Source organism: Morus notabilis, unplaced genomic scaffold (assembly GCF_000414095.1).
Source record: "Morus notabilis unplaced genomic scaffold, ASM41409v2 Scaffold1292, whole genome shotgun sequence".
In the NCBI taxonomy this organism is placed as follows: domain Eukaryota; kingdom Viridiplantae; phylum Streptophyta; class Magnoliopsida; order Rosales; family Moraceae; genus Morus; species Morus notabilis.
Window position 1 is genome coordinate 311,470 of NW_010361938.1, and position 17,839 is coordinate 329,308.

General features: G+C 34.5%; 3 protein-coding genes across 3 annotated transcripts; 2 read left to right on the forward strand and 1 right to left on the reverse strand.

Moving 5' to 3' along the window:
- The first annotated feature begins 6,727 nt into the window (after positions 1–6,727).
- On the forward strand, positions 6,728–7,471 carry LOC21397326 (stigma-specific STIG1-like protein 3). Its single transcript, XM_010100876.2, has one exon. It carries the CDS (start codon positions 6,832–6,834, stop codon positions 7,300–7,302), a length of 471 nt encoding a protein of 156 aa, XP_010099178.1. The 5' UTR covers positions 6,728–6,831; the 3' UTR covers positions 7,303–7,471.
- Positions 7,472–9,564: 2,093 nt separating this feature from the next.
- LOC21397327 (putative pectate lyase 2) lies at positions 9,565–12,134 on the forward strand. Its single transcript, XM_010100877.1, has 3 exons — positions 9,565–10,230; positions 11,187–11,290; positions 11,774–12,134. Exons 1-3 carry the CDS (start codon positions 9,565–9,567, stop codon positions 12,132–12,134), a joined length of 1,131 nt encoding a protein of 376 aa, XP_010099179.1.
- Positions 12,135–12,812: 678 nt separating this feature from the next.
- Positions 12,813–14,465, reverse strand: LOC21397328 (wall-associated receptor kinase 5). Its single transcript, XM_010100878.2, has 3 exons — positions 13,485–14,465; positions 13,328–13,369; positions 12,813–13,106 (listed from the first exon to the last, which is right to left on the reverse strand). The coding sequence occupies exons 1-3, from the start codon at positions 14,302–14,304 to the stop codon at positions 12,979–12,981; spliced, it is 990 nt and encodes a 329-aa protein (XP_010099180.1). The 5' UTR covers positions 14,305–14,465; the 3' UTR covers positions 12,813–12,978.
- Between the last annotated feature and the right edge of the window lie 3,374 nt (positions 14,466–17,839).

Consider the following 17,839-nt stretch of genomic DNA (forward strand, 5'->3'; position numbering starts at 1 on the left):
GTAGTTCTCTTCATCCTAATCTCAGCAACATTAATAGATATCAATGCTAACGCAGCCACAAATATGGCATTAACGTCCGAAATGCGACAGCAAGTTGAGAGTACTAGTACTAGTAGTAGTAGTACCACTTTGCTACGGGGGACAAGCCGATTTCTCGCGCAGCAGAACGTGGCGGCGAGGATGACCTGCGACAAGTTTCCACGGGTTTGTCGATTGAAGAGCGGCGAGGGACCCGATTGTTGCAAGAAGAAATGTGTGAGTGTGAAGACTGACCGCTTCAACTGCGGGATGTGCGGCTACAAGTGCAAGTACACTGAGATTTGTTGCAAAGGGAAATGCGTTCATGATGCGTCGTTTGACAAAAGGCATTGTGGTGGGTGCAATAACAAGTGCAAGATTCATGATGCGTCGTTTGACAAAAGGCATTGTGGTGGGTGCAATAACAAGTGCAAGAAGGGACACCTTTGCGGTTATGGGATATGCTTGATTAGTTTCATTGATAGCAATTCTAGTTTTACTTTACACATAATCACATTTACACTGTTAACTAAATTATTATTTGCCCTCAATGTTAGGGGCATCATTTTCTGTTGTTGAAACAATAAATTCATACTATGTACTATAGTATGTATACGGGTGTATAAATGTGATATTTTATCCAGACCAATTAGGGAAAGAAAAAATAAATTTTTATTGAAATTTTAATTATTGGAAGTTAAAAGTTTTATGTTTTCCTTTCTACAAGCCTATCATGTGCTTCGCGAACACTACAAGCATTAGACGTATTAGCTACCATAATTTCAGGGGCGAAAAAAACAGCACCAAAAAAGCCAAATAGCGGTGTATATTTTCGCCCCTAAACACAGTCAAAGGTGGTCAAACACCATTTGAAAAAAGTCTATACTTCTGTCTGTTGCGACAAAAAAATTCGCCACTGAAACCCAGTACCCACAGTCGCGCCTCTTATTTCACGTGAAGGAATGAGGGAATTAGCAGATTCAAAAAACCTTCTGTTGTGGTGATTTTTTTTTTTTGCCGCTACATGTGCATTTTCTGTTTGTTTTTGCCAAAAACATTTGAAATATGCACGTTTATTTCAGGTGAAAAATGAAAACATATAGCGTCGAAAATATTTGCCGCTACATGTGTAATTTTTGTTTTGCCTTTCCCAAAAAGCGTCTGAAATACGCTCATTTATTGTGGTAAAAATTAATTTCTGTACCGGCAAATATTTTCTCCGCTATAGAGTTTTTTTAATTTTTTTTATATCAAAATTCCATATTCAGAGATTAAAAAGAAAAAAATGAGTAAAACCCTATAGCGACGATAAATTGTGCCGCTATAGACTACTCACAGGGCAAAACTTACCCGAGCTTCTTCTTCTCCATTTTCTCTAAAAACTTTAGGGTTGTTCTTTTAGAGTGTAACTTGAGTGTAGTTTTTGAGTTGAATTTGAGTTATAACTTGAGTTGAAGTTGTAACTTGAATAAAGTTGAGTAAAGTTGAATAAAGTTAAAACTTAAAAGAACGTGAACTTGAATAAAGTTGGAACTCGAGTTGTCTTTTTTTGAGTTTTTTGGACAAAAGTACATGCCCTTGATCTCTCTAAAATCTCCCCTTCTCTCTCTAGACTAGAACCCGCCCTTGTTTCCCATTTTCTTGAAATCTAGGCCCTAATATTTATCAAACTCTCTCAAAACCTCCAAAATCTTCATCTATTTCTCATTCTTCCACAATCTTTTTTGTTCCCTTCCTCTTCTCATCATCCCGAAGCTTCGTCGGAGTGTTGCCGGAAGCCATCACTGAGCCGCCGGAGTCAGTTCTGTCCCTCTGCATTGCTTCCTTCCTTGCTACCATTTCCATGTAAGTTTCATGTTTATGAATCTTGAAACCTTGAAACATAGTTGTAGTTTGTTAAATTATGACGTGTTTGTGATTTGGGGTTTTAGTTGTAATTTGTGATATTGTTTAATTTTGTGATTTTTTTTAGTTGATTATATTAGTGAATGTGATTTGGAATTGATGATAAAGTTGTGAGAATTGATTGGACTAGTTTAATTGGAAATGTGTTCCAAAAAGAAAAAAAAAATTGAATGATTTAATATGCTTCTTTTATTATTGTGAATTTAGTTTTGCACTCTCACTCTAGTAGGATGTTTGTATTTAGATATGCTTTTTCCAATAATTTTGAATTATTATCATTGGTTATGGAATGATCTTGTAACAATCGTTTTTTGTTATTGGTTATGGAATGGACTTGTAATTATGATGTAGTGTTATTATATAGCACATATATGGTAAAAGTTAAAGCCATTATGGGTGATTTGATAGATGATGGATATAGATTTGGAACTTGAGGAAGTAGCCTATGCTAGGAATATGGTGAATATGTGATAAATATGAGTTAGATTATGTAGTTGAGCAAGTTTGAATATGTTTGGATTTGGATTTAGATATGTAGTAATGTTGAGTTTTATGTTTGTTTTTGCTTTGATGTAATTTCATTTAATTATTGTTTTTGTGTTAATTAATATTGTTAGCAATTAGGTGCCTTTGATAGTTTAGAATGTCATTTGACAAGGGTCGGGCACAATTATGCAATCAGATGTGTAATGAATATTGAAAGGGAGTGAAATCATTTCTTGAAAGAGCTAAAAAATACTTTAAAAAGACGTTTGGTTCATGAATTAGAACCATGTGATTAGAATTATTTTCGATTTACGTGTATGTTTTGTGAGAAAAAATATTGTAACGAACAACGAACCATGATTCGAATCAAGGAACGAATCCCCAAACCAAACAACCTCTAAGTACTTTTGAGAAGATTAGATGTCCATGTCGGGATTGTTGTGATGGAAAATAGCATTTTTTTAAAGTAGTGGAGGCTCACTTATTAGAAAAGATATACCCGCCGGCTTCCTTCGATATTATGGTCCATTTAGCTGTACATTTGGCTTTAACATTTTGTTCATTGTACTTTTCTGGGATAGAGACACGATTTAATTGGCGAGAGAGAAACTATGTGATCGGCCATCTGTGTCATCACAAGCACAATTATCAATATTTAAACATCCTGGTCTACCATTGGGAAGTAGAAAGATAATTCGTCTTGATAGCATTTTCAATTGTTTTCAATTGCTTTAACTATTTAACCTTTTCTATGATAATTTAACCTTTTCTATGCTTAACATTTTCTCACTTAAATGTAGATATCTAACTCGCCTGAGTGAACTAATGAGTTATTTAGGCATCGTTCACTTCGCGGATTTAAGTTTTCAATTCGAGCTGAGATGTGATATTTTCTGAGAGCTTTTCACTATAGCAGAAAAAATTAGATGTGACATTTTCTGAGAGCTTTTTACTGTAGAAACTAAAACTGAAAACTCGAATCGGTGAAGTGAACGAAACCTTAACTTGTCTTGTGGTCCCGATATTCGTGTTACTTCTTATAATGGATGCATGGTTAATGGAGTTAAGTTCTGGATCGAGGAGCGTGACTCTAGATGAACGACGCAAAGTTATGGCGTTTTCTGTGCTTGCATCTAATGAGGGCTCCATACCAGATTTCTTGGTGTTGTTGAGCAAATTTATGAATTTACTTATGTTAGTGATGACTATCTTGTCCTGTTGTTCAAGTGTAGATGGTTTGACACATCAACACGATCCAATATATATTAGTTATATTATTAATTATATGGTTGTTGTTATGAAGCACAACCACTATCAATTATATGGTTATTAGTATCAGCCATTTACAAATTAACAAATCAAAATAATAAAAAAATAATTATATAAAAAAAAACAGTAGCGGCGAAAAAATGCGCCGCTACTTCTAATGTGAAAATCAAAATAATTTTATTGCAAATAAATATATAGCGGCAAAATTTTTCACCTCTAATCTCACTTTTTCTGTGACAGAGAGACATAAAATATAATAGTGACTTTCTCTTGTTATGAGAAAAAATTTTGCCACTAATTGTAGCGGGGAACTTCAAATTCGCCGCTATAAGGCTATAGTGACTAGGTTATAGCAGTGAGTCAGCGAAGAATATTTTTACCGCTACAAATAAATAACGGAACAAGTCTTTTTATAGTGGGATTTTTTTCCGCCAATAATAACTTTTTTTCTTGTGGTGGAAGGTATGTAGCATTAAAGCATTTGCTTCTTTTATCAGCCAAATTACTGCTATTAATTAATTATAACTAGTTTTACCTTATTTTACGATAACGGCTATTATTTACATAATAATTAAAATTTTCACACTCTTATATATTATAAATCAATACTAAGGAAAAAAAAAAAAAAAAAAAAAACGGAAGAATGGCAGCTGAAAAGAGCATCTTAACACCATAAAAAAAAAAAAATATTACAAGTTTCTAACATAATCTTGCCAGGCCAAAACAGCGAGAGGTGGTATATATATGTATAGTTTTAGTATAGTATGTTTGGATAGGATGTACATCATGTAAATCTATATTTATTATTTATTGGATGTATAACTGTTTATTGAAAAAGTATGCTTAAGTGCCTTTATAACTGAATTTTCTTTTATTTCATCTCAATTATCCTTCGTTCATGAATTGCCACGCTGTTAATTAGCAACGTGGGCTGTGGGGCTCTTTGCATTGGTCAGAGGTTACGTAGGTAACCTTTTTTCCAAAAAATAAAAATAAAAAAAATAAAAAAAATTCTAACAAATGTAAAGGGAAATACGTACTTCTTTTTCTCCTTCTGAAGAAATGAAAAACTATTTTGTTAGTTTTCCAATTCCAATAGCGAAGCGCTACAATTTTTTTTTATTAAATATAAAAAAAAAATGCTTGAGGCAACGCCACAATAAAAAAGGTGTGCTTTATAGGTGAGTTCTATGTTGGGAAACTTATCTTTTATTTTCTGTTTTTAATTTTTGAAAGGGACTCATCTTTTATTGATCGTGGTAAAAATTTATAATACTTGACAAATTATTTAGAGCATTTTTTAAAATATTTTAGAAATAATAAAAGTTACATAGTATTTAAATTATATTTTGCTTATACGACAAAATAATATTAACATGACTTGTAAACTCTGTTACATGTCTAAAATCATGATTTCGTTATATGTCTAAAACGCTTGTAACCTTTTCTTTTTATATTCTAATTTCAAAAAGTCATAACTTGCTAAAACAATTCTCGATCAGATATTAATTAAATTTAAAATACAATAAGTGCTTTTAGCAAAGAAAAAAACAACTAGCTAATAAAAAGAAACATGGTCAACACACACTTAATTTCTGTTCTTTATTTTCAAATCCCTACCCGATTCGAAAGAAAAAAGAAAGGAAAGAAACAAGAAAAAGAAAAAATCGCTGATTTTCGGAAGCCACAATTAAGAGGGTCTTATGATTAAGATTCAAAAATATGCAAAATGGAACTGAATTAGCAAGAATCTGTGAACTGGCAAGTTAATTCAAGAAGATTAAGGGCCCGTTTAGTTCCCTGACTCGAGTTTTTAATTCGAGTTGAGATGTGACTTTATGTGAGAGCTTTTTACTGTAGTAAAAAAGTTAGATGTGACTGTTTTTTAGAGCTTTTTACTGTAGCAAAACTCGAATCGGTGAAATGAACGGGGCTTAAGAAGTCAAACGTACTACAAGCATGAAAGTGCTTATGTAACGGCCGGTTTTAAGTTTCAGTGTAAAGGACCACTTAATTCCATAGTTTTCTTGGACGTTTGAAACAACAAAGGCGGGCTTGCAAGTTGCAAAGCCAATATATGTCTTCAATTTATTCTAGCTCCTTCAAATGTCAACATTTTTTCTATATGTACAAGATAGTTGTTGTACTACGTACGTATCTACTTTTGCTTTCCTATACATAGCATGTATTACAGAGAAACTGACTTATAAGGTTTATGATATATTTTAATCGTATTACCAAAAAAAAAAATGATTATATTTGATCTAGCTATCAGCAGCATAAAACAAACTCTCTTGCTTCTGTAAATGTATGTTTGTTTAGTAATTTCTTGTACTAATCTTTTGTGATATCTTACATAAACAGTTGGTAATTGTACTGCTCATGAAATTATCCTTTAACCAATCTCTTAATATGCATATACAAAAAAAGTTTTTACATGTTTACAAGAAAGATCCAAAAAGGGAATACAAAAAGGGAAACTAATTACAGCCCTTTATTTATGACCACATCGCTGACGGAAAAACCAACAAATTAAAGAGCCGTGCAGAGGAATAATAATCAAGATTACTATCAAAAGAACCTAACGTTGCCTACTTATATTTACTTGCGTATGTATATAATCTAACACGTGTTGATTAATATTTCCTCTTTCTATATTTCTAGCCTAATTTGGAATATTCAAGTACCATGGGGCATTGACTCCCTCTGAATTGGACCACTCCACTATAGGATGTGTGGCGTATACCAAATATCTATACAACTCATTTTTCCCAAAAAAAAAAAAAAAATACACTAATAATAAAAAAAAATTCTATACGGCTCAATCTTCAAAAGAATTACAATTTTCTTTCATCTCCCAAAGTCAATTCTCACCAAATATCTATACAACTCATTTTTCCCAAAAAAAAAAAAAAAACTAATAATAAAAAAATTCTATAGGCTCAATCTTCAAAAGAAATACTATTTTCTTTCATCTCCCAAAGTCAATTCTCTTAATCTATAAATACTTACAATATCCTACGTTCTTCTCCATCCAAAATACCATCGTTTCTCTTTTCACCATCTTTCGCATCCTTCGACTCCTTGTCAATTCCCCACATTTCTCAATCTCATTCTAATCTAGCAATTACGTACATACACACACCCAAAACCATGAAAACCCTAATGGTCACATTTCTCATGCTAGCCATGCTTACGGCTTTGGCCATTGCAACACCATACCAAGATAAGCCCATTCTTACTCGTCATCGTGACAATGATACCACAACAAGTAGTACTAGTGTTACTGAAACCGAAAGCCAACAAACAACTAGCTCGCTTCGGGGAACCAGCCGGTTCCTCGCCTCTCAGCGGCGACTTGCCGCGGCGATGACATGCGATAAGTACCCGAAGGTGTGTCGCGCCAAGGGCAGCGCCGGGCCCGATTGCTGCAAGAAGAAATGTGTTGATACCTCATATGACAGGCTTAACTGCGGAAAGTGTGGGAAGAAATGTAAGTTCTCGGAGATATGTTGCAAAGGGAAGTGCGTGAACCCTAGGTCGGACAAGAGGAACTGTGGTGGTTGTAACAATAAGTGCAAGAAAGGGAGTTCTTGTTCGTTTGGAATGTGCAGCTACGCCTAGAGAAAAATGAGAAAAAATATTGACACACTGCTCTCAAGTTCTTTGGTTCATCGAGAAAATGATCTAGGGATATATATATTAATTATACCAAAAATTAGCTTAAAAAGTTTTATCTCTTTTAGGAATAATTGTGGAGTGTGACTATAATAAAGGTGGGCCGTTCCTGAGGCTTGCCCATATTTGTTTCAATTATTATTCTTTCTGTTGGTTTGTTTTGTACAATATGTGTGTACAATAGATATGAATATTGTTCTTAATGTTATATAATATAATGGTTTTTTGTTTATGGAAGCATTATATTAGTTGTTTCTACTCTTTGCTGCACATAGTATTATTTGCATGGTTTGGTTGAATATATTTTAATACATATATAGGTGGCTTTTCCCCCGGCTATGTTATATGATAGTGAATATTTGACCATTAAGAGACAACATATATCTAAGATGAGTGTGACAGAAATGCGTATGTTAAGATGGATGAGTGGCCATACGAGAATGGATCGCATAAGGAATGAAGTTATTCGTAGTAAAGTAGGTGTTACACCAATAGAAGATAAGGTGCGCGAAGGCCGCTTGAGGTAGTATGGGCATGTCCAATGTAGACCGTTAAAAGCACCAGTTCGTGCTTGGGAGGACATTCTTATACCTAATACTAGGAGAGGGAGGGGTAGATCAAGAATTACGTGGACTGAAGTCGTTAAGAAAGACATTCTAGATCTAGGCCTTCAGGAAAGTTTAATTTCGAACAGAGTTGTATGAAAAAATGAAATTCATATAGCCGACCCCAATTAGTTGGGATTAAAGCAATCTTACGATAAGGGTTGTTTAGTACCCTCTCCTTTCAGTCGAACAAGTCACTTTCTTCTTTACAGCCAAACGTCAAACTACTGGGAATAGCTCGAGAAGAGAGACAGGGCGTCCACTTTGTTACCTCTGAATAGACGAAAAGCTAAAAATATATGTTTTAATCTCTTTTGAGGAGAAACCATGTAGGGTAGTAATCTAAAGGGCATCTATATAATACCCTCATCCTTTAATGCTATATTCTATATAACAATGGATTCCTTCTTATTTCCACCTTAAGGTAAATTGGTATTCTAAAAATCAATCAAAACAGCTTTGGGGTTACCCTTGATGGTCATAAAATCTTGGTAAGGACCTTATTGGTCACATTATACAAGCTAATCGGTATGAATTGACTTTAACGTCCAGGAAGTTTCCAGGAAAGTTTGTTGTTGTATATAGGTGGCTTTTCAGATCAATGTAATTTGATATTTAGAACTATATATTATAAAAGCTAGAGGAGGTTATAAAAATAAAAAATAAAAATAAAAAAACTCAAGTCAAAAAGAAAAATAAAAAATAAAAAGTCAAAAGCCATTCTAGTGGAGAGATTTTCTTTCTTCTCTCATTAATACATGTAGGTATAGAAAATTCAATGTCCAGAAACAATCTGAAACAATTTAATTGTAAATGTAATTTATAAATTGTTATTCCGTTAGGAAACCAAACAAGACCTTTTAGCCGGGCCAAATCTTTATTTAAATTTTAAAAGAACATCTATAAAATAGAGACCAATCAACGAAATGTTCAAGTGATCACTAATAATAAATACCAATCTAAAGAATAATTCACTGCAAGTGTATACTTGATCTGAGCGCTCAAGTTTCCAATCAAATACTTTGAATGTCGGTATTTCCTCCAAAAGATTCTCCGCCCTAATATTTATTTATTCGAGTGTGTCATCTAGCCTTCACCGGATATTATCCATTGCACCATGTGTTATAATATAAGATAAACCAAGTCAAATTATATATGTATATGTATATAATATAATCACATATATATATATATATATATATATTCGTCCAAATGGGGAGAAAAGATCGACGTAAAATTCTTCACAAAAGCAAACGATCATAGACGTTTTAATTAATCCTCCACGATTTAACATTCGTTTTTAATATAAAGCCTCACGCCGATCCTCACAAATACAAATTCAAACATACATAATAACATGATTATCATTTTTTTTTCTTAATAGTATCCAAGTACTATATATCCAAACCAAGGCCGACAGAGTTGGAATGTCAACTGGCCTAATTAGCTCGTGCAGTCACGTCTTGTGGAGCCACAAAAATCTCACCAAACGACTAACATTATCAAATCCCGAAACACAAGTCGTGTTAACCACCTCCTCGTTTACTATATATATATATATATATATATATATATATATATATATATATACATAACTTCATCAATGCAAGCCTCATATAACAATTATGGCTACTACAACTACAACACCCCAAAAACCACTCCCAAAAGTGCTCCCAAGAATATCATGAACGTAATAGACTCGTGTTGGCGTGGCAAGTCCAGTTGGGCAAACAATCGCCAAGCCTTGGCCAACTGCGCAAAGGGTTATGGTAAAGACGCCTTGGGAGGGAAATATGGGAGAATCTACACCGTCACAAACCCGTCCGACGACCCGGTGAACCCGAAACCCGGCACTCTTCGTTACGGCGTGATCCAAACGAAGCCGCTTTGGATTGTTTTCGCCAAGGACATGGTCATTAAGCTCAAGAATGAGCTGATTGTGAATAGTTATAAGACCATAGATGGGAGAGGGGCTAATGTGGAGATTGCGTACGGACCATGCATAACGGTACAAGGGGTTAGCCATGTGATCATACATGGGATTAGCATCCATGATTGTAAGCCTGGCAAGCCCGGCATGGTTCGGAGCTCACTGACGCATGTCGGGAACCGCGGTGGGTGCGACGGCGATGCCATTAGCATTTTCGCTTCTTCCCACGTTTGGATTGACCATTGCTTTCTCTCACGTAGCAGCGATGGGCTCATTGATGTGATTCACGCTTCTACTGCTGTCACTATTTCTAACAACTTCTTTTCTCAGCATGATAAGGTAAGTAGAAGTCAAAACATCTCTTCTTTTCCTTTTTTTTTTTTTCTTGTTTTTTCGGCTAAGCACTTTTGTGGGCCAAAATATTTCAATTGCTTAAATGTGGAAATGGCGATTTATATTGTATTTCCGAAGGTCAATTCAGGATATTATCGTCAGCCATAAAATCATAATGAAAATTATCTGACAACATTCTGATACGTAGTTTAAAAACCTTCTTTAAAATACTGAATTATCGCTAATAAAGTCAATATATAAGTTCCAACTTCCTCAATTTGAAACTATAAACATAAATATATAGAGGGGCAGTCTCCAGGTTCCTAAAAACTTCAAAAGCTGCTTTTTGAAAGTATTTGGATGATTTGACAAAAGTGTTTCGATTTTTTATAACAGTTTCCGGTCAAAGTTACAAAATATGGCTTAAAAAAAACACTTGTAATAGACTTTGAAATTTATACTAGAGTTTTATTAAGGCATTATAAATTTCATTTCAACACTTCTATTGCTTATTAAGAAATATAAAAAATCATTTTAACCCATTCCTTTTATTTTTCTATTGGTTAAAAACAAAAGAAATTCTGCAAAACATGCCCAAAGTGTTTGTACATAAAGTCGTATATCCAAAACATATTTTAGATTTTTAGGACCAAAAGTATATTGTATGGTATTTTTTGAGATAGTTATGGAAGTTAATTTTATTATAGAATTAACAAATAAGAGCATTTTATGGATACCACGGATTTTGATTATTCTCTTTTGTGGTGATTATTCTAATTACAAGAATAACGTGTTTTGACATTATCAGTGACAAAAGAAAATAATTGAAAGCAGTGTTATTTGTGAAATACACGTGTTACAAATAAAATTTACTCTATTAATTATCATGTTATTGTTTTCTTTCTTTGTCTCTTAATATTCTTAATTACCTTATATTCTAACAAAGTATTGTTAATTAAAAGGTAATGCTGCTTGGACACAGTGACAAATTTACCGCTGATAAAACAATGAAGGTCACAATAGCCTTTAACCGCTTTGGTCCTGGACTTATTGAAAGAATGCCAAGGTGAGACAACTACTATTTCTAGTGGATTAATATTTGCAATAATTCTATATAGTGAGAATTAGTGTATAAATATGAAATCTCTAAAGTTTTTTTTTTTATATATAAGCAAATCTCTAAAGTTGTTACTCTAATTATATTAGTTTACCAATTCATCCCAAAAGCTTAAGCTGTTAGGAGGTGGGCCAATAATAGTTTTATACTTTAACACTTCCCCTCATGTGTGGGCTAGACAATGGACAATTGTGTGGGTAAATCAATTGAAAAAACCCAACACGTGAATATTTAAGGCTAAGATATATTAAAGATCCAACACATGATGACAATTTTAAATGGGGATAAAGAGTGTAATTACAGGAGTTTAAACTCAAGATCTCCCGCTCTGATATCATATTAGTTTACCAATTCATCCTAAAAGCTTATGCTAATAAAAGGTGGGCTAACAATAGTTTTTATACTTTTAACAAATTATGAAAAATATTTCAGGGTGAGATTTGGGTATGCCCACGTGGCGAACAATAGGTACGACCAGTGGAAGATGTATGCCGTTGGTGGCAGTGCAAATCCCACAATTTTCAGCGAAGGGAACTACTTTGTGGCTCCTACGAATAGTGGTGCCAAAGAGGTTACCAAAAGAGAGGCGGTTAATAAAGGTTGGAAAAATTGGAAATGGAGATCCTCAAAGGATGTGTTCCAAAACGGTGCTTATTTTGTTCAATCTGGATGGGGAACTTGTTATCCATATTACACTCCATCTCAGTCATTTCCGGTTGCTCAAGGCTCCATGGTTCCCGCTTTGACTTCCAATGCTGGTCCTCTTCCTTGTGTTGTTGGTAAACCATGTTAGTATATTTTCATGTTAAATTAGCTTTTTAATTTCGTTTTAATTAAGTAATTGCACCCTTTTGGAGCGTTAATTGTATGTACTAAGTAAACACTGTCTTCTTCTTTGAAGCATGTATTTTTATACTTTGAGGCGCAATATATATTGAGAGTTGTATTGGATGATCATCATGAGTTGGCGGATTTTAATTAGTTAGTTTATGATTTAGATGAATCATGGGAACTCTTTATTTGAATATAATTCCCACTTCTTGGAAATTTGATCCTCAACAAATTAAAGATTTTCAACAACTGGAATTGGCCAATATTTACCCTTTGATTTCCTTCAAATAGGATTATTACCATGTCTTTGTTTCTAATTTGTTGGGATAATTAAAAATGTATTTTTATATATGTACTGCTCAATTATATATGAATATTATTTTATCAGATCAGGTAACTGAAAGCTAGAAAATAGACAGATGGGAGGGAGCAGTACTATTTTTTTTTTTTTTTTTTTTTAAATAGTGGTAAAAGCAGTACTAAAGCACATATTGAGAATTTAATAAAAATCTATTGTTTTTTTTTTTTTTTTTAAATAGTGGTAAAAGCAGTACTAAAGCACATATTGAGAATTTAATAAAAATTATAAGCAAAGACATTAATCTTTAATAACCAAACAATTTGCATAGATAGCCGAGAAATAAAAGTTAACCTCGCTTCACAATGTTGAAAACTATTAAGACAAAAATCCATCAAGATACACGGAGAGATGAAGGCTGATGAACAAAAAAATATATATATCTAAAACAATTAAATTTAAAATTAAAAAAAAAGTGTATAGGATCACTCATATTCTTTTGTGTCTTTTAAAAAAGCCTGTTCTCATTGCTTTGTACCCCACATGTCACTGGTGCGGTTGCTCTAACTTTCCGCAAGTACCAAATTCCAGCTCCAATTCCTAACACTCCAGCTGCCGACGCTGCACTCACTGTCCCTGCAACAAAACATTTCAATATATATATCTTAATTTATTGAGAAATTTTATAGCAAAATTATGTATCAGTACTAAAATGAGTGTTTAATTCTAAGTGTCATCGTGTTAAAATATTGCCATACTAACACATAGTCAAATTTAACGAAATTTTACAATAATCTGACAATATATAATTCAAAACTATACTAATCAACTAATCATGTCTTTATGTATATATTTACCTGCAATAACTCCAACTCTTCTATGCTCAGAACCACTTTGATCTGCAACATTAACAGCAGCAAAGACTTATGATCACGAGAATTAATCTCACAAACTTAATCTGATTGTGAAATCTAATTAGTTAACAAAAGAGAATAATTATCTAAATTACCATACCATCGCAATAAGTAGTCACATTTCCTTTCCCACACAAGCACAAGAAATCCTGACTATGTATATCAAACCCACAAGTCCCACCTCCTTTGGTCATGTCCTGGCACTGAAGGCAACGCGTAGTCACCGGAACGTCAAAGTCAACCCTAACCCCATACTCAGGCACCTGATCATACGGCTGAGTTTCCCCAGTGTTTCTCCAGTACACACTAGTATAACTCGCACAATGACTCAACAAGAGCCTCAAAGACTCGGTCGCTTTGGGGTAATAGGAACAGCAAGAACCGCTCATCATTGCCCCGACCACCGAGCCGCATTCGGGCAAGTGGCGGCAGAGATAGCTGGAGCTGTCGCAGGACGAGTCGCAGCGCTCGGGAAACCGCTCGCAGAAGACGGGTTTAGGCTCGATGATCACATCGGTTCCGCTGCAGTTGAAGAAGAGGTACTCGTTTTGAGGGGACAGAGAGAGGTGTGTGCTGGCGTCGAGGCTGAAGGCTCGGGTGGAACGGAAGTTGTCGCCGTCGTGGCAGTTCCACATGAAAGGGTCGATGATGAGGATGTGGGGATCGGTCCCGTAGTTTATTGTCCGAACCGGGTACCGTCCGGAAGGCGTTCGGAGATCTAGATTGCCGGATTCCGAGCAGACGAGAAGGTGTCTGTAGTAAGGGCTTCCGCAGCCGTCGTCAATGCCGAAGGGGTAGTTAATTGGGATTTTGCCGCAAGAGGTTCTGCAAGGGGTTCTTGCAAAGGATGCACTTAGAGTACTGATGATCGTGAGAATTATCAGGGTTAGGAGAGAGAGAGAACATGTTGGAGAATCCATTAGGGACAGATTTTATGATCTTGGTTTTGCCATTTGAGTGATAATTTGTTCGGTGGTTTAAGAAAAGTGGTATTTGGATGAGTAAAGCGTATATGAGTGTTGATTAAAGAGAGGGAAATTCTTAGTGTTCACTTTAGGAATCTATGATGTTTTCTTTTTCTTTCGGCCCTCTCTCTCTCTCTCTCTCTCTCTCTCTCTCTCTCTCTCTCTCTCTCTCTCTATGTACGTACACTTACACTTTAGTTTTTGTCAGGTCGGTTGGTGCTTTTGCCTTTGTTGGTCAAGTATAAATGTACATGGACTGAAGAAAGCTAAAAGAGTAGTGTTGTGTTGGACCAAAGTAGTTAATATAATATGGGGATGAGTTCATGTCGTTACGTAATGAAAGTAGGACTTTGTCTCGTTTATTTAACCGATTTAAGTTTAGAATTTGAATTTTATTATAGTAAAAAAATTTTAAAAATAGTCACATTTAATTTTTTTGTTATAGTAAAAAACTCTCACATAAAATCAAATCTCAACTCGAATCAAAAACTCGAATCAACGAACTAAACGAGCTCAATTGTCTAATAAAGATGAGTTTTGGTATCAATTTGTTAGAAGAATTAACTATGCCAGCGGCGAATAAATACTTTTTTTTTTTTTGTTACAGTGTTGTTCTTTTGCAGTTTCTCTTGCATAAAATTTAATTTTAAACTAAGTTGTGAAAAAAATAATACCCCAAATAATAAATTAAGGATCTCGACTGTTGGATAAATCAGCGAGGCTCGGCCCTTCCCCAGCCGTTTGCTTGTCAAAAGCTTTATGCTAATAGTTATGGTGGGGATATATCATATTCTTCCTTTTACTTTCCAAAATATGTGCTTATTGGACAGTTTTGGTTCTTATTATTATTATTATTTTTTCCGGAAGCTACTTAGTCATTGCTTCAGAAAATGCATATATGTAACGATTAACGCGGATTAATGTTTTTTCTAGGACGATTTACTATTCGAACTCATCTGCAAAGTTTGCAACATCATTTATCTTATTGATTGAATTTTGTTTTTAGTATAATTTTATCCATCTGAAACTTATAAACGAAATAAATCTGTCATAAAATATCAAACGACAATGAGAGGTTACTAAGAGACAAATACATGAGAAGACATGAGAAATGACGACGTAAATAAAAAATGTCAAAAATCTTTTAAAAACGACAATAAAATAATAGAACGACGACAAAGAAAAAATTGGTGAAACTACGATTAACGACAATAGGCGAAAAACGACAACAAAAGAGGAAATAACAAAAATATTGGAAAAGTTAAAACAGGTAGACGACAAAGAATATAAATAGCAGCAATACAAGTATGAACGCGACAATGAAAGACAGAAGTTGGAATACGTAGCGAAATGCATAACCATGAAGATATAAAAAGGTAACACAACAGAAGAACTGAAGAAGACATTGAAAACAAAAACGATAACAAAAACTTAACACGGCAATCAAACAAGAATATAGATAATAATTGGGAAAACGACAATAAACTTGAGAGACAACGGAAATGGAGACCAACAATGAAAGTTTAAAATGATTAAAAAAAGGCTGAAAAATACTAATACTAATATAAATGAAAATCAAATCATTCAAAGCACAAATATATATATATATATATATATATATATATATATATATATATATACTCATTCCTTTGCCCTCCCCTGAACATTATATTTATTTCTTTGCTCCTAATTTTTAGAAACTTTCAATTCACTACTCTGAACATTGAATCAATCTCACTCTAATAACCTATTTTTTTGTTAAAAATTTCGTTAAAAATTTGGATATACCCAAATAAAAAGGCTCAACTTAAATTCCCCCAACTCTAATACCCTTTTCACTTTTCCCATTTAGCAAATAAGCTATTAATAATGCTTCATTTTTGTATTAAGTAGTATTATTTAAAATGAAATAGGAAAAATATCATTTCCGTATAGTGTACTCTAATACTTTATCGGGCCGGTTGGTAAGTCTAAAAAATACTTACTGAAACGATAAAAACCATTAAAAGGAAAATAAACTCAATAAAAAATAAGAAAACGAGAGCAAAAGATAAACGACAACAACATTAAAAAAGGATAAACGACAACAAAGAGAGAAGGACAAAATGACGTAAAAAAACAGCATGAGAAAATAAAAACCACAACACAAGAGAAGAACAACAAAACGACATCAACAACTGAAACGCAAAAAAGATTTTAAAAGGACAATAAAGCAAGAAAACGGCAACAACCAGAAAACGACAATAAACTTATTAAGCGACAACAGAAGCAGAGACCATTAATAAAACGACAGAAATCTATCTACAAAAAAGACTAGTAAAATAATTGAAAATACTTTGCCAAAGCCATCAAAACGACAACAAAACTAAATTACAAAATAAATTATAAACAACGAAAAAAATGAAGAAACGATAAGAATGAAAACAACAGTAATTCTAAAAAGACAGTAATAATAAAAAATGAGAAAATGAAGAAACTAATAATATGGCGAATAAATGAAAGCAATATTAATTTTAAAAAGGTGAAAAAGGTGGTAAAAATGCAAACGACAATGAAAACTAAACAACAAGAAACGACGATTAGAGGTGAAAATTCGGATCATCCAAACCCAGTATCTAAATTGAAAACATTTAAAAGATAGGTGTTTGACCCAGTCTGAGAAAACTTCCGGACTCGAAACCTCGTCTCGGCCTGGCATGGCCGGAGTTAAACAAGAACCATGTTTAAGCCAACAATGACGAGTCTCGGGACAAGCCAAACTGATACGTGGGAAGTTTTGAACTTGAAGGAAGATTAGACTCAGAAGAGGATAAACAAATGGGTTGGGTCTCAGGGCCCAGAAGACTATTGGGCTGCTGAAACATCTCAGGCCTAGGCCCAAGACAACCCTTCTCCAGCTGAAGCTCGACGTGCTGGATTAGAAGGAAGGTTCCAGAAAGCTCAAGAAGGAGAGGAGGGCGCAACGCGTGAGAGAAGGACGCGCAAGAGGCCAAGTTGGTTTGAGGATTTCGATATAGGGAAAAACCATTGAGAAGTGCGGAGCACCGGGGACGGGGGAGGATTGGCCTCAGCTAGGTTCGTTAGCAAATTGTTATTTTGTCGCTTTATTCAATAATCTGTTATAGGGGAATTCTGGGAAATGGGAATCGAGTATAAAGGGTACCATTGTTCGTTTGTGAAATCATCATGAAAATTGTGGGGACCTTTCTGTAGGAGTTTGGCACTGACTCAAAGAATGCATTATTCAATACAAACCGTTTACGTTTGTATCATTACTGCGTTCGTTGAGAGGATGAGGAACGAAGAGATAGTGGAGCTTATGAAGGCCATGGAGGCGAGTTTTAAGCAGCATTCCAATGACCAGTTGGTGAAGTTTTCGTTGTTATTGAAACAACATATGACCATCACCGATCAACGACTTTCTCAGCTGGCTCAGCCACAGCCGAGCCCAGGTCCGGCATTGGAGGTCACGGCGGGGGGAGGCCCTGCC

Excerpts from the sequence above, each read along its gene's own strand:
- LOC21397327 (XM_010100877.1), top strand. The coding sequence starts at position 9,565 with ATGCAAGCCTCATATAACAATTATGGCTACTACAACTACAACACCCCA. Across the intron at positions 10,231-11,186 it reads TCTTTTCTCAGCATGATAAG|GTAATGCTGCTTGGACACAG; the intron begins GTAAGTAGAAGT and ends GTTAATTAAAAG. Across the intron at positions 11,291-11,773 it reads CTTATTGAAAGAATGCCAAG|GGTGAGATTTGGGTATGCCC; the intron begins GTGAGACAACTA and ends AAAATATTTCAG.
- LOC21397326 (XM_010100876.2), top strand. The coding sequence starts at position 6,832 with ATGAAAACCCTAATGGTCACATTTCTCATGCTAGCCATGCTTACGGCT.
- LOC21397328 (XM_010100878.2), bottom strand. The coding sequence starts at position 14,304 with ATGGATTCTCCAACATGTTCTCTCTCTCTCCTAACCCTGATAATTCTC. Across the intron at positions 13,370-13,484 it reads TGTGACTACTTATTGCGATG|ATCAAAGTGGTTCTGAGCAT; the intron begins GTATGGTAATTT and ends TTAATGTTGCAG. Across the intron at positions 13,107-13,327 it reads AAGAGTTGGAGTTATTGCAG|GGACAGTGAGTGCAGCGTCG; the intron begins GTAAATATATAC and ends GTTTTGTTGCAG.